The sequence below is a fragment of the Zonotrichia albicollis genome, chromosome 30 (genome assembly GCF_047830755.1).
Source record: "Zonotrichia albicollis isolate bZonAlb1 chromosome 30, bZonAlb1.hap1, whole genome shotgun sequence".
Lineage (NCBI taxonomy): Eukaryota > Metazoa > Chordata > Aves > Passeriformes > Passerellidae > Zonotrichia > Zonotrichia albicollis.
Window position 1 is genome coordinate 3,447,453 of NC_133848.1, and position 14,812 is coordinate 3,462,264.

General features: G+C 61.3%; 1 protein-coding gene across 1 annotated transcript; it reads left to right on the forward strand.

Annotated features, from left to right (window-relative positions):
* Positions 1-1,077: 1,077 nt before the first annotated feature.
* On the forward strand, positions 1,078-12,755 carry NTRK1 (neurotrophic receptor tyrosine kinase 1). Its single transcript, XM_074529319.1, has 17 exons — positions 1,078-1,414; positions 3,045-3,119; positions 3,752-3,823; positions 4,232-4,300; positions 4,587-4,741; positions 4,825-4,973; positions 5,088-5,214; positions 5,301-5,630; positions 5,829-5,846; positions 5,983-6,041; positions 6,637-6,739; positions 7,087-7,233; positions 7,324-7,454; positions 7,526-7,698; positions 10,400-10,640; positions 10,992-11,150; positions 12,226-12,755. The coding sequence occupies exons 1-17, from the start codon at positions 1,227-1,229 to the stop codon at positions 12,409-12,411; spliced, it is 2,382 nt and encodes a 793-aa protein (XP_074385420.1). The 5' UTR covers positions 1,078-1,226; the 3' UTR covers positions 12,412-12,755.
* Positions 12,756-14,812: the final 2,057 nt, after the last annotated feature.

A 14,812-nucleotide genomic window follows, 5' to 3' on the forward strand; every position in this document is an offset into this window, starting at 1 on the left:
CTGCGTCCTGTGGCTTTGCCCTGCGGTGCCCAAACCGGGGGCGTTTCTAGAGAAAAACGTCAAAGCAGTGGAATTTAGGAGGATGTGGCAACAGCTCTGCCGGGACGGGGGGGGGGGTGCTGGGGTGTCCAGTGGGGCCCCACGGGAGGTGGCCCCAAAGGAATCGGGGTCCCCTGGGTGCCGCTGGTGGGGATGAGCCTTGGGGGGAAAGGTGCGGGCTGAGAACGTGCGGAACTCAGCGCTGGGATGAGCCACCCCCGACGGGCTTCCCAGCGAGATCAGGGACAAACAAGATCGGGTGGGGATGGGGAACCGTGTCCTGTCCTGCCCCACCTCGGGGAGGAGGATGAGGTGCGTCCTGGTGGGAGGGGACAGTTGGGGACAGGGCCACTGTGCCACCAAGCGTGTCCCCATCTCCAGCATCTCTGCACTTCCGAGGTGCTGGGGAGAGCTTGATCCAGGCAAAGCCACCACGCCTGGAGATTTGGGGGCTGTGACAGCTCGGGGGACAGTAGGTGACCCTCGGGGTCTTGATGAGCCCTGTCCCTTGTGCTGCAGCCTGCCCTGAGCCAGGTCCTGGAGCGGGTGTGGTGTGTGGGGTTTGGTGGGAGTTTGGGGGATTTGGTGGGATGGATCTGCTTAGTGGGGCTGGGGGTGCCGGTGTAGGGTGCCAGGGTGCAGGGAGGGTGGCGGCAGGGCATGGACTGGGCACAGGCAGGGCACAGACAGGGAACGGGCAAGGAACGGGCAGGGAATGAGCAGGGCACGGGCAGGGAACGGGCATGGCACGGGCATGGCACGGGCATGGCACAGACAGGGAAACGGGCAGGGAATGAGCAGGGAACGGGCATGGCACGGGCATGGCACAGACAGGGAACGGGCAGGGAATGAGCAGGGCACGGGCATGGCACGGACAGGGCACAGACGGGCTCCATGGTCGGTGCCCGTGTGAGGAATCCCCCTCTCCCGGCTCGGAGCCTTCCCGGTGCCGGTGAATCACGGCCGGGGGTGTCTCGGGCCGGGCCGGGGGCGGTGCCGGTGCCGGCCCCTCCCGGGAGGCCGGTCCGTGTTGTTGCTTTTAAAGCCCCGCACGGCCCCGTGCTCGGGCTGCCGGGCAAGTGCGAGGGAGGGCGGCACCGGCAGCACCGGGACCAGAACGGGCACCGGGAGCCAGGACGGGCAGCACCGGCACCGGAGCCAGCACCGGCACCGGGACCGGCCCCGCGATGCCGCCGCTGCCCGCCTGGCTCTGCCTGGCCGCGCTGCTCCTGCCGCTGTCCCCGGCAGCCCCGGGCGCTGCCGGTGCCTGCCCCCGGCCCTGCCGCTGCCCCGGGGCCGGGATATTGCTCTGCCGGGAGCCCGACACCGTGAGCAGCCTGGCCTCGCTGCTGGGAAGCGGCGGCTTCACCGACGTGTGAGTGGGGCCGGGGGTCGGGGGATGGAGCTCAGACAGCGGGCAGAGCGATGGGACAGCGCGGTGGGGCTGGGGGGACCGGGCTGGGGCTGGGGATGACAAATTTGGGGGTGACAGAGATCGGGGAGCAGGCAGAGGGGCTGGGGGTGACGAGGGTGAGGGATGTGGTGATGATGCTGAAGCAGCGATGGAGTTGGCAGTGACAGAGCTTGGGGATGGATGTGATGGGGCTGGAAGTGATGGAGCTGATGGGGCTGGGAGCGATGGAGGTGATGGGGCTGGGAGCGATGGAGGTGATGGGTCGGGAGTGATGGATTTTGGGGAGCAGGCAGAGGGGCTGGGAGCTACGGGGACGGTGGTGGTTGTGGCTGGGGGCAGCAGAGCTGGTGGACCGGGTGGTGATGGGGATGATGGAGGTGATTTGCTCCGGGGCAGGAGCAGGGATGGTTGGATGGGCAGGGATGGCTGGATGGGCAGGGATGGCTGGATGGGCTGGGATGGCTGTGGAGAGAGCAGCTGCTTGCTGGGAGGAACTGGGGGCTGCAAAATGGGGTGGGGGGGTACAGCATCCCCCCAGGGAGCAAGTGAGAGGCTGGGGGCAGCTCTTCACCCCCTTCTGTGGCGATGCCAACACGCTGAGGGTGCACCCACACTGTGCTGGGCAGGGCAGGGCTGTGGGGAGCCGCTTGTCCCCATCCTGTTGGAGCTGTCGCTGTGCCCTGGGGGCTGTGGGTGGGCACGCTGGGGGGGCACACCCCAAATTTGCTGCTTTGGGGGGTCTGCTCTGCTCCCACTCCTTCCCCTGCTGCAGGATGTGTGGTGGGGAGACCAGGGCTGGAGCCAGCAGAGACAGGAGGGTGCTGGGGTGACGGGGTGCTGCAGGACACCAAAGTGCCCCAATTGCTGGGGTTCCCCCCAGCCCAGAGCCCTGCCTGTGCCGCATTGCTGGGGCCTGGCTGCGGTGTCTCCGTGCCTCAGTTTCCCCACATGCTGCGCCACAGGCGCTGCCAGCTCTTTGTTCGCTGGCTCGTGGGGTGGGGTGGCGTGGCTGGTGGTGGGGATGGTGGTCCTCGAGAGACCCCCAGCCATCCCAGCTGCTCTCATCCCATCCTCACCGGGGTCAGGGGCACCAAAACCCTCCTTGGTGTGGATCTGAACCCCAATTAACCAAGCCCTGTTGTTTGGGGTTCACAGGAGTGGGGTGGGGCAGGGAAAAATCCTCCACCTGCTCCCAAAGGGGCTTTTCTTCACCTCCTGCCTGGAGACAAGGGTGGGGGGACAGTGACAGCAGTGTCCCTGTCACAGTGCAGGACACCCTGGGGACCCAAAGGATTAGGGGGATGAGACCCAGCAGACCTATCCTGTGTGGGCTCCAGGTGGTGGCTCAGCCCTGATCCTGCACAGTTCACACTGACCAGGGGCTCAGCACCATCGGGATCACCCACTGCCATCCCCCTTCTTCCCAGCTCATCCCAGGGGAAACTGAGGCACGGTGGGGCGGCTCAGCTCCATCCTTGTCCCCATTCCCGGCTGTGGGCACAGCCTGGGGAGTGGGAGAGCTCTCACCTCACTCTTTGGGGCATGACGGGGTCGTGAGTTGCCCCGCTGAGCCCCCTCCTTTGCCTTCCAGCGTCATTGAGAACCAGCCGGCGCTCAGGACCCTGAGCCGAGCTGACACCAGGACACTGCGGGACCTCAGGAACCTGTGAGCACCTCGGGGTGGGGTCCCTGCATGGGGAAACATGGGGAGTGGAGGGAGGGGATCCCCAGAGCTCAATCCCACTGCAAGGAGTCGCAGGGGACACTCCCAGAGTGTGAGCACCTCGGGGATGGGGTCCCTGCATGGGGAAATGAGTGGGACGGAGTGGGGGATCCCCAGAGCCCAATCCCATTGCCAGGAGTTGCAGGGGATGCTCCCAGAGCAGAGAACCTGTGAATAACCCGGTGTGGGATCCCTGCACCGGGAAATGAGGGGAGGGAAGGGCTGTGGTGGATGGGGGGATCCCCACAGCTCAACCCACTGCCAGAATTCTCAGGGGACATTCCCAGAGCAGAGAACCTGTGAGCACCCCGGGGTGGGGTCCCTGCACTGGGAAATGAGGGGAGGGAAGGGCTGTGGTGGATGGGGGGATCTCCAGAGCTCCATCCCACTGCAAGGAGTGACAGGGACGCTCCCAGAGCAGAGAACCTGTGAGCATCCCAGCGATGGGGTCCCTGCACAGAGAAATGAGGGGGTTGGACAGGAGGATCCCCAGAGCTCAATCCCATTGCCAGGAGTCCCAGGGATCACTCCCAGAGCAGAGATTCTCCCAGGTGCTCACCCTCCCCTCCTTTCAGCACCATCTCCAGGTCGGGGCTGCAGCACATCTCTGCCGATGCCTTCCTGGACACCCCCAAGCTGAGCCACGTGTGAGTCTCCCCTTGCCCTTCCCCATCCCCTCCCTTCACACCGTGCCCCGTTGGTGCCCCGGGGGCTGTGCCCGCTGCAGGGTGGCCTGTCCCCGTGTCCCCGTGCCCAGGCAGGATCGATGGTGTCCCATCACTGCCCCCGGGCACATCAGTTTCCCCACTGCTGCTGAGTGGGAAACCATCGATCTGAGCAGGAGAGCAGGCAGCTGCTGCCCTCGGGAGCTCTGTGCTGCCCCAATGAGGGTGGGGTACCCCAAAAACGGATGGGGACCCTGTTCTGGGGTCCTGAGGGCTGGTGGCATGCCTGGCAGAGCTGGTTTTGCTTGGTCACGGTGTGACAGCCCCGGGGCTGCGCCGTGCCACCTCTGTTGGATGGGAAGGGGTGGCTGATGGGGGCTGTCCCAACAGGAATCTCTCCTCCAATGCCCTGCAAAGCCTTTCCTGGAAAACCTTCTGGCATCTGCCCCTGCAAGAGCTGTGAGTGATGAGAGAGAAGGGGGAGGTGGGTGTGGAGCACCTCCCATTGGGGATGTGCCCCTCCAGTGACACACACAGAGCTGGGGATGCAGTGAGATGCTCGGTGAGATGGTGGCTCTCACATCCACGGGTGTGGGGACAGGGACAGGGGTGGCACATGGGACATGTGTGACACAAAGCTGGAGGCTGGGAGTGCCCAAGTGCAGCCTTGACTGACTCTGCTGGGACACACACGAACGTGTGGGGCCTGGAATCCTTTTGAGTTCTCTTCCCTGCTCCATCTCAGCATCGTGGTGGGAAATCCCTTCAACTGCTCCTGTGGGCTCCGCTGGCTGCAGCTGTGGCACAACAGCAGCCGGGCCGAGCTGGGCAACCAGTCCCTGCTCTGCTGGGAGGGCAGCGTGCCCGTGGCCCTGGGCAGCCAGGCTCTCCACGCCTGTGGTACGTGCCTGGCCATGCCTTTGTCCCCTGTCCTGAGCCTGGGCACACAGGGACACTCATGGCTCACCCTCCTGTCCCTGCAGACCCCCCAAGTGTCCACATCGAGCCCCCCGAGGTGGTGCTGAGCCAAGGGGACAGTGTCAACCTCACCTGCCACATCAGTGCCAGCCCAGCGGCCACCGCAGAGTGGGTGGTGACCGAGGTGGGATCCGAGCTGCTCGCTGTCACCAAGGCAAGCTCAGCCCCCCAGCATCCTCTCACCGGTGGGGTGGGCACAGGAGGGATGCAGGAGCTGGTCAGGCTTGAGGGGTGGCATCTGCTCCAACACCCCTGGTGTTCCCTGCAGCTCTCAGACTGGGAGATCGTCCTGGAGATCAGCAACGTCTCCTCTCACCTCAACCACAAGGAGCTGCTGTGCCGGGCAGAGAACGCGGCGGGGTTGGGAGAGGACAGCGTGGTGCTGAACGTCACCTGTGAGGAGCCCAGAAGGGGCTGGGCTGGGGGCTGGGGGCTGAGTGGGGGTCTGGCCCAGGAACCCACCCAGCCCTGTCTGTGCCAGTTCCCCCCGTGATCCTGCTGCTGGACACCGCCATCCCCCGGCATTTCTGGTGCATCCCCTTCTCCGTGGATGGCAACCCCGTCCCCGACATCCGCTGGCTCTTCAACAACACGGCCCTGAAGGAAGGGCCCTACATCCACACCTTTGTCATGGAGTACGAGCACAACTCCACCGTGCTCCACGGCTGCCTCCAGTTCAACCGTCCCACGCACGTCAACAATGGCAACTACACCCTGGTGGTGGAGAACGCCCTGGGCTGGGCCTCCCGCAGCATCCAGGTGCGCTTCATGGACAACCCCTTCAGCTTCAGCCCCGAGGAGCCCATCCCAGGTAGGTGCCAGTGCCAGGGGCTGCCTGGGGTGTCCCCCATCCTACCGAGGAGCTGTGTCACACCTGGAGTGCAGGATGGGTTGTATTTGGCTCTGCCTGTTGTCTACACTGGTGTGCCTCAGTTTCCCCCAAGGATGGGCTGCTCCCACCTGAGGGATAACAAGTGTTTCTCCTTTCTCTCCCTTTGGGCTGCTCCAGTGTCTCTGTCCCCACGGGGTGAGTGGCCAGGATTGCTGCCCCATCTCCCCTAAACTGGGCATTCTGCCCATCCTGGGGTGTCCAGGTCCTTCCGGGGCCTTTTTTGGGGAGGATGAGGACCCCACACTCACCCTACACCCTCTCCCTGCCCCAGGCACCAGGAACAGCTCGCTGGAGGGGCCTGTGGAGACAACAGATGAGCACACATTTGGGGTGAGGAGATGCTCTGCAGTGTGGGATGGGGGGACCAAGACACCTGCAAGAGGGTGGCACAAATCCCTAGAGGACTGAGTAGGATGTGGGTTATATGACAGGGATGAAGGACAGACTCTCAGTGCCTCAGTTTCCCCTGTGGCACCTCCTGGGGCCTGTCACCATCTCATGGGGTTGTTCCCATCCCACGGGCTGACAAAAGGGACCTGGTGGGACCTGCTCCTGATCTCTGTCCTCACTGCCAGCAGGTCTTGGTGGCCAAACCAGCACTTGGGGATGTAGGTTATACAATGGGGATGAAGGACAGACTCTCAGTGCCTCAGTTTCCCCTGGGGATTGTCACCATCTCATGGGGTTGTTCCCATCCCATGGGTTGACAAAAGGGACCTGGTGGGACCTGCTCCTGATCTCTGTCCTCACTGCCAGCAGGTCTTGGTGGCCAAACCAGCTCTCGGGGATGTGGGTTATACAAAGGGGATGGACAGACTCTCCGTGCCTCAGTGTCCCCTGTGGCAGCCCCTGGGGTTTGTCACCATCTCACAGTTTGCTCCCATCCCTGGTGCGACCTGGCCTGATCTGTCCTCGCTGCCAGCAGGTCTCAGTGGCCGTGGCCTTGGCTGTGTTCGCCTGCCTCTCCCTCTCTGTCATGCTCATCCTGCTCAACAAGTGTGGGCGCCGCTCCAAGTTCGGCATTAACCGTGAGTGCCCCCAGCCTGGTGACTCGATATTGGGGCTGTGACACGGGGACAGCCCCGTCCCCACGTCCCTGTGGCACCTGGTTTGGGTCACAGGTGTGGGAAGAGGGGCTGTGGGTGGGGGGGACACCCTTGGAGAGGTGCTGGCTCCCCCGGGAGCGCGGGCAGCAGCTGCTAATTCACTCCTGGAATGGATTCAGCCTCTAAATGGTTTTGATCGGGCTGCCTGGCCCCCGGGGGCCGGGCGAGCAGGGGGATGCTCGGCAGAGCCTGGCACTGCCTGCACAGGCTGGGGGGAGGAGGAGGAGAGCTGGGGGACCCCCTGATGGCCTTGTCCTTGTCCCCACAAGGCTCAGCCGTGCTGGCCCGAGAGGATGACCTGGCCATGTCCCTGCACTTCATGAACCTGGGCAGCAGCCCCCTCTCCTCGGCTGAGAGCAAGCTGGAGGGGCTCAAGAGCAACTTCATCGAGAACCCCCAGTATTTCTGCAACGCCTGTAAGGCTTGGGCTGGGCACTGTGCTCCCCGAGCACCCCTCATTGCTCACACCCGGGCTGGGGGGCACTGACGGGTGGGGGTCCCCCCAGGCGTGCACCACGTACAGAGGAGGGACATCGTGCTCAAGTGGGAGCTGGGCGAGGGCGCCTTCGGGAAGGTTTTCTTGGCCGAGTGCTACAACCTCCTCCCGGAGCAGGAGAAGATGCTGGTGGCCGTGAAGGTGAGGAGGGGGCACGATGAGGGGGTGAGGGGGTCCCTGGGGTGGGTGTCACTGATGCCGTGTCCCCGCAGGCGCTGAAGGAGGTGACGGAAAGCGCCCGCCTGGATTTCCAGCGCGAGGCCGAGCTGCTGACGGTGCTGCAGCACGAGCACATCGTCAAGTTCTACGGCGTGTGCACCGAGGGCGAGCCCCTCATCATGGTCTTCGAGTACATGAAGCACGGCGACCTCAACCGCTTCCTCAGGTGGGACAGCGGGGGGGACAGGAGCCCCCCATCTGCCTCTCCATCAGCGCAGCCAGCCTGCTCCCTGCTAATGCAGCCCTCCTTGCAATATTGATTAGATTAGCTGTCTGAGAGGCTTAAATAGAGAGAGATTGGCCATCAGCTGGAATAAGCAGAGACTTTTCGATTGCCCCCCCAGGTATTGCTGCTAGACGGGGGGGGCTGCCAGAGGCATCGCTTTAGTGGCCGCGTGAGGAGCTCTGAGACGTGGCTTTTATGATTATTGTTATGGGAGTTGGCATTAATGGTTCTGCCGAGCAGAGCTCCCCCAGCCCCCGGCCACGGCCGCCCCGGCCGGGCTGTCAGCAGCGCTCGGCATCAAAGGCACCGAGGGCTGCGGGCGGGCGGAGCCGCGCTGGCCCCCGGCCGGGCTCGCACGCCCCGCTGCACGCACGGTGCTGCTTTCACACCCTGCCCGTGTGCCCTGGCACGCTGCCGTGTGCCCTGACACACCACCTTCCACCCTGACATTCTGTCTTCTTCAGGGCCCATGTGTGTGCACACTCATGTGTGCCCTCCCCTGTGTGTGCACAGGTGTGCATGCCCTCCCTGTGTGTGTGCACAGGTGTGGGTGCCCTCCTCTGTGCGTGTGTCGTCCCCGTGTGTGTGCAGAGGTGTGAATGCCCTGCCCTGTGTGTGTGCCCTCCTTGTGTGCATGCACAGGTGTGTGTGACCTCTCCATGTGTGTGCAGAGGTGTGAATGCCCTGCCCTGCATGTGTGCACAGGTGCGAGTGCCCTCCCTGTGTGTGTGCATAGGCGTGCATGCCCTCCTTGTGTGTGTGCACAGGTGTACATACTCTCCGTGTGTGTGTGCACAGGTGTGTGTGCCCTCCTTGTGTGTGCACATCTGTGTGTGCCCTCCCTGTGTGTGTGCACAAGTATGCATGCCCTCCCCATGTGTGTGCACAGGTGTGTGTGCCCTCCATGTATGTGTGCACAGGTGTGTGTCCTTCCCCATGTGTGTGCACACGTGTGTGTGCCCTCCACTGTGCATGTGCACACACGTGTGCCCTCCCTGTGTGTGTGCACGTGTACCCTCCCTGTGCATGTGCACACCCGTGTGCCATCCCATGTGCATGCATGGGTGTGTGTGCCCTCCCTGAGTGTGTGCACACACATGTGCCTTCCCCTGTGTGTGCACATGTGTGTGTATGTGCCCTCCCCTGCGCACGTGCACACACGTGTGCCCTCCCCTGTGCTTGCACAGCTGTGTGTGCCCTCCTTGTGTGTGTTCCTTCCCTGTGTGTGTGCACAATTGCTTTACTAAGCTATATTACACTAATCCCAACTAAATTACATATTAAAAAGAAAAAATAAATTTCTATGTATTTATATATATTTCTATATAGAAATACATTTCTATATTTTTTATATTTTATATATTTCATTATTTTATATATTTCAATATATTATATATATTTGTATATATTTCAATATATTTTTTCTATATTTTTTCTATATATTTATATATTTTTATATATTTATTTTTATATATTTCTCTACTATACTAAAGAAAAATCCATTACTGTCTCCAGACAGTCAGACACAGCTTTGAGTGACTGGCTAATCACTCAAAACAACTTTCACCCATGTCTAATAACCAACCCTCTTTGGGTAAACGATCTCCATAACACATTCCACGTGTGCAAAAACAGGAACAGTGAATAGAGATAATAATTGTTTTCTCTCCCTCTCGCTGTGTGGGGATGGAGTCACCATCCCTGGATGTGTTTAAAACAAAGCCTGGATGTGGCACTGGGTGCCAGGGCTTAGTTGACGTGTTGGGGCTGATGATCTTGAAGGCATCTTCCAACCCAGTGATTCTGTGCTTCTCACTGCCCTTCCAGGAAAAATGGGAATTTTTTGGAAAATTGGGAAGTTGTGCTCTCTCCCACCCATCCCACGCTCCCAGCAGCTCCTCTGTCCCACAGATCCCATGGCCCCGATGCCAAGATCCTGGAGCAGGGCTCGCTGCCTTCCCAGGAAAAACGGGAATATTTTGGAAATTTGGGAAGCTGTGCTCTCTCCCCACACTCCAATCAGCCCCTGTGCCCCACAGATCCTACAGCCCCGATGCCAAGATCCTGGAGCAGGGCTCGCTGCCTTCCCAAGAAAAATGGGAATTTTTTGGAAATTTGAGAAGTTAGGCTCTCTCCCCACACTCCAATCAGCCCCTGTGCCCCTCAGGTCCCATGGCCCCAATGCCAAGATCCTGGAGCAGAGCCTGGGGCAGCCGCGGGGCTCACTGCCTTCCCAGGAAAAATGGGAATTTTTAGAAAATTGGGAAGTTGTGCTCTCTCCCACCCATCCCACGCTCCCAGCAGCTCCACTGTCCCACAGATCCCACGGCCCCAATGCCAAGATCCTGGAGCAGGGCTCGCTGCCTTCCCAAGAAAAATGGGAATTTTTTGGAAAAATGGGAATTTTTTGGAAATTTGAGAAGTTGTGCTCTCTCTCCACACTCCAATCAGCCCCTGTGCCCCTCAGGTCCCGTGGCCCGATGCCAAGATCCTGGAGCAGAGCCTGGGGCAGCCGCGGGGCTCGCTGCCTTCCCAGGAAAAATGGGATTTTTTTTGGAAAAATGGGAATTTTTTTGGAAATTTGAGAAGCTGTGCTCTCTCCCACCCACCCCACGCCCCAATCAGCCCCTGTGCCCCACAGATCCCACGGCCCCGATGCCAAGATCCTGGAGCAGGGCCCGGGGCAGCCGCGGGGCCCGCTGGCGCTGGGGCACATGCTGCACATCGCCACGCAGATCGCCTCGGGCATGGTGTACCTGGCCTCCCTCCACTTCGTGCACCGGGACCTGGCCACCCGCAACTGCCTGGTGGGCCACGAGCTGGTGGTGAAAATCGGGGATTTCGGCATGTCCCGGGACATCTACAGCACCGACTATTACCGGGTGAGCTGCTCCTGCCTCCCCTTTGCTCTGGCTTGGGAGGCCACACTCGATTTCCCTCGTGGCTGTTTCCTCCCACCCCTTCTCCTCACATCCATATTTAACCACAGAATGGGTTGGAAAGGAGGCTTGGAAGCCATCCAGCTCAACCTGCTGGGATGCTTTCCAAAAGAACAGGTTGCTGGCTCCAAATCCTGACCTTGAGTATCTCCAGGGATGGGGCAGCCACAGCTTCTCGGGGCATCACCTCCCTCAGAGTAAAAAATTTCATCCTAACATCAAACCTGGGGATTGAGGGGTGAGGGAAGGGAAGCAGGAGGGTCCTTGCCGTGCTGACAGCCCTGCTGTGGGCAGGTGGGGGGCAGGACCATGCTGCCCATCCGCTGGATGCCTCCTGAGAGCATCCTGTACCGCAAATTCACCACCGAGAGCGACATCTGGAGCTTCGGCGTGGTGCTCTGGGAGATCTTCACCTACGGCAAGCAGCCCTGGTACCAACTGTCCAACACTGAGGTGAGCGAGCTGGGGGGCAAGGAGGATGGGAACACTCCCAGAGCAGGGCAGGGAGGATGGTAACAGCTCCTGGGGTACCCAGGGTGGGGCAAGGAGGATGGTAACAGCCCCAGAGTGGGGCAGGGAGGATGGAAATAGCCCCTGGGGGGTACCCAGAGTGGGGCAAAGAGGATGGTGACACCCCCAAAGTGTGGCAAGGGGGATGGTAACAGCCCCAGAGCAGGGCAGGGAAGGTGGTAACAGCCTTCAGAGTAGGGTAGGGAGGATGGGAACAGCCCCAGAGCAGGCAATGAGGATGGGAACAGCCCCTGGGGGTACCCAGAGCAGGGCAAGAGGAGTACCCAGAGTGGGGCACGGAGGATGGGATGGGAACAGCCCCCTGGGGGTACCCAGAGTGGGGCAGGGAGGATGGTGACACCCCCAGAGCAGGCAATGAGGATGGGAACAGCCCCTGGGGGTACCAGAGTGTGGGGCAAGGAGGATGGTAACAGACCCAGAGTGGGGCAGGGAGGATGGTAACAGCCCCCTGGAGGTACCCATGGTAGGGCAAGGAGGATGGGAACACCCCCAGAGCAGGGGAAGGAGGGTGGGAACAGCCCCTGGGGTACCCAGAGCAGGGCAAGAGGAGTACCCAGAGTAGGGCACGGAGGATGGGATGGGAACAGCCCCCTGGGGTACCCAGAGTGGGGCAAAGAGAATGGTGACACCCCCAGAGTGGGGCAAGGAGGATGGTGACCGCCCCAGAGTAGGGCAAGGAGGATGGTAACAGCCCCTGGGGGTACCCACAGTAGGGCAAGGAGGGTGGGAACAGCCCCCGTAAGGGGTACCCAGAGCAGGGCAAGAGGGGTAGCCAGGGTGGGGCACGGAGGATGGGATGGTGACAGCCCCCCTAAGGGGTACCCAGAGCAGGGGCTCCCATCTCCACCCCTGTTCCCGCAGGCCATCGAGTGCATCGTGCAGGGCAGGGAGGATGCTAACAGACTCTGGGGTACCCAGATTGGGGCAGGGAGGACGGTGACAGCCCCCCTAAGGGGTACCCAGAGCAAGGATCCCACCTCCACCCCTGTCCCCGCAGGCCATCGAGTGCATCACGCAGGGCCGGCAGCTGGAGCGGCCCCGCACTTGCCCCTCCGAGGTCTATGGCATCATGCAGAGCTGCTGGCACAGGGAGCCCCAGCAGCGCCAGCCCATCAAGGAGATCCACAGCCGCCTCCAGGCCCTCGTCAAGACACCCCCTGTGTACCTGGACATCCTGGGCTGAGCGGGGACCCCCTGGCACCCTCTGCTCCCTGCTGTTCCCTCCCTGCCTGCCCTGCTGCCCAGGGCATGGCTTTGCCCCTCACAGCCCTGGACTGATGCCCTGAGGAAGGGGAGAAGCCTGAAATGTTATTTATAGTGCAAAATGCCAGCTCACTCCCAGGAAAGGGGGGCTGGAGGGCTGTGGCACCCCTGGTTTGGCTCCTTGGCACTCCCACAGCGCCAGGATGGAGGCTCTTGGCTCAGGGTGGGCAGAGCTGGGAGACCCCAGCATGGGGAAGAGCTGGGGGGGCTCAATTCTACCCCAGGGGAGTTGGGGTTGCCCTGTGCCCACCTGCTCTGCAGCAAAACCAGTGACTAAAATAAACTGTGTCTCCCCTGCATTCCCCCTGCGTTCTCCGGGGTGGCATTTTGGGGTGAAAAGGGGGATTTTCATATCAGGGACGCTGCTCTGGCTGGGGGAGAGGAGATGCTGTGCCAGGGATCCTCCCAGGGTGTGGGTCAAGGCTCACAAATGCCCAGGGTGCTGTGTTTGGTGCCCCCATCCCCAGCACACACAGGGATGGTTTTGGGCTGTGTCATGAGGATAATTTTGGGCAGAATCCAGGGATTCCTGTGCCACACCCTGGCCCCGGGAGCCTCCTTGCCAAGGGCTCTGCAGGTGGAGGATGGGACTTGGCAGCACAAACCCATCCCCCCAAAAGGGCGACATCCCCCCTTCTCTGTGTCCTCTCCTCGGAACCAGGGGTTATCACATGCCCTGCAGCATCCACTCCATCATCCCCCCTCAGGCTCTCCAGCCGCCTTGGTAATGGTTGAGACCTGGATTTGACCATAATGGAGCTGAATTGATTTCATCTGGATAATTAGGCAGCACAGGCAGAGCCCTGGCAGCTCCTTTGTTACCCCCTGTGACCCGAGATAAGCGGGAGGGAAGCGAGGTCGCGGGGGAAACTGAGGCACGGCGCAATTTGGGAGCGGTCAGGGGGTCTGTGGTGAGGTCTGTGGTGGGGTTTGGGGCTGCCATGGCACCAGGCTGTGCCCTGTGCTGGTGTGGTACAATGACAACTGGGGGAAATGGGAACTGCCAGCCTGTAATTCACCCCAGGTCAGGCCCCTCTGTCTCTCCTGGATCTTTGCTGTCCCGGGAAATGGGGACCTGGCATGGGCAGCTTTGGCTCTGCTGGAGCTCAGCCCTGCTGGCAGAGCCCCCCACTGCTTCCTTGGGGTCTCTAATCGCTGCCCACGCTGATTTATGGCCCTTTTTTCCCCTCTTATCTAATTTGAGCAAGGAACTAGATTACAACCTTGAGCTTTTCCAGCCCCGTGCTGGGGATTGCCACAGAGCAATGCCCCAAAAGGACCTTGTGTGGTGGTGACACCCCCTCTGCAAACAGGGTGAGCTTCCCTATTTCTGCTCCTCAGATTCCTTCATGGCATGGCAATGCCTCAATCTCCCTCGTGGGCGTGGCCGTGCCTCAGTTTCCCCCTTAGCGCGGGCAGGGGAGAGTTAAGGGTTCACCCCGCGATCGATTTTATCCCCCCAGCCCCTCCCTGCTGCCGAAGTTTCTCCATTTCAGTGCTCCGGGGGGAGCGGTAATGGACTCTGGCAATGAGGTAATTAACGGCTCCGCTCCCTGGCGGGGCTGCCGCCCCAGCGGCACCGGGGCCTGGCCCTGCTCACCCCGTTTCGGCGGGGCTGGGGCTCCCCGGGCCCGATTCTGCTTCGTTCTGTATTGCCACTCACATCCTGCAGTGCCTGTGCCACCCTCCCGTGCCCTGGTGCCACCAGCTCTGAGCATGGCATGGTTGAGTTTGTGCTTTAGAATATCCCCAAAAGCTCCTGAGGAGACCCCAAAAGGCTCAGTGATGGGTCTGGGGTCCCCTCCTGCCCCATTCTGCATCACCACTCGCATCCTGCCCTGCCTGTGCCACCCTCCTGTGCTCTGATGCCACCAGCTCTGAGCATGGCAGGGTTGGGTTTGCCCTTTAGAAGGTCCCACTCCATCCCAGAAGCTCCTGAGAGAACCCTAAGAGGCTCAGTGATGGGTTTGGGGTCCCCTCCTGCCCGATTCTGCTTCATTCTGTATCACCACTCACATCCTGCCCTGCCTGTGCCACCTTCCCGTGCCCTGGTGTGACAAGCTCTGACTATGGCAGGGTTGGGTTTGCCCTTCAGAGGGTCCCCAAAAGCTTCTGAGGGGACCCCAAAAGGCTCAGTGATGTGTTTGGGGTCCCCTCCTGCCCGATTCTGTATCGCCACTCACATCCTGCAGTGCCTGTGCCACCCTCCCGCGCTCTGGTGCCACCAGCTCTGAGCATGGGAGGGTTGGGTTTGCCCTTTAGAAGGTCCCCAAAAGCTCCTGAGGAGACCCCAAAAGGCTCAGTGATGGGTTTGGGGTCCC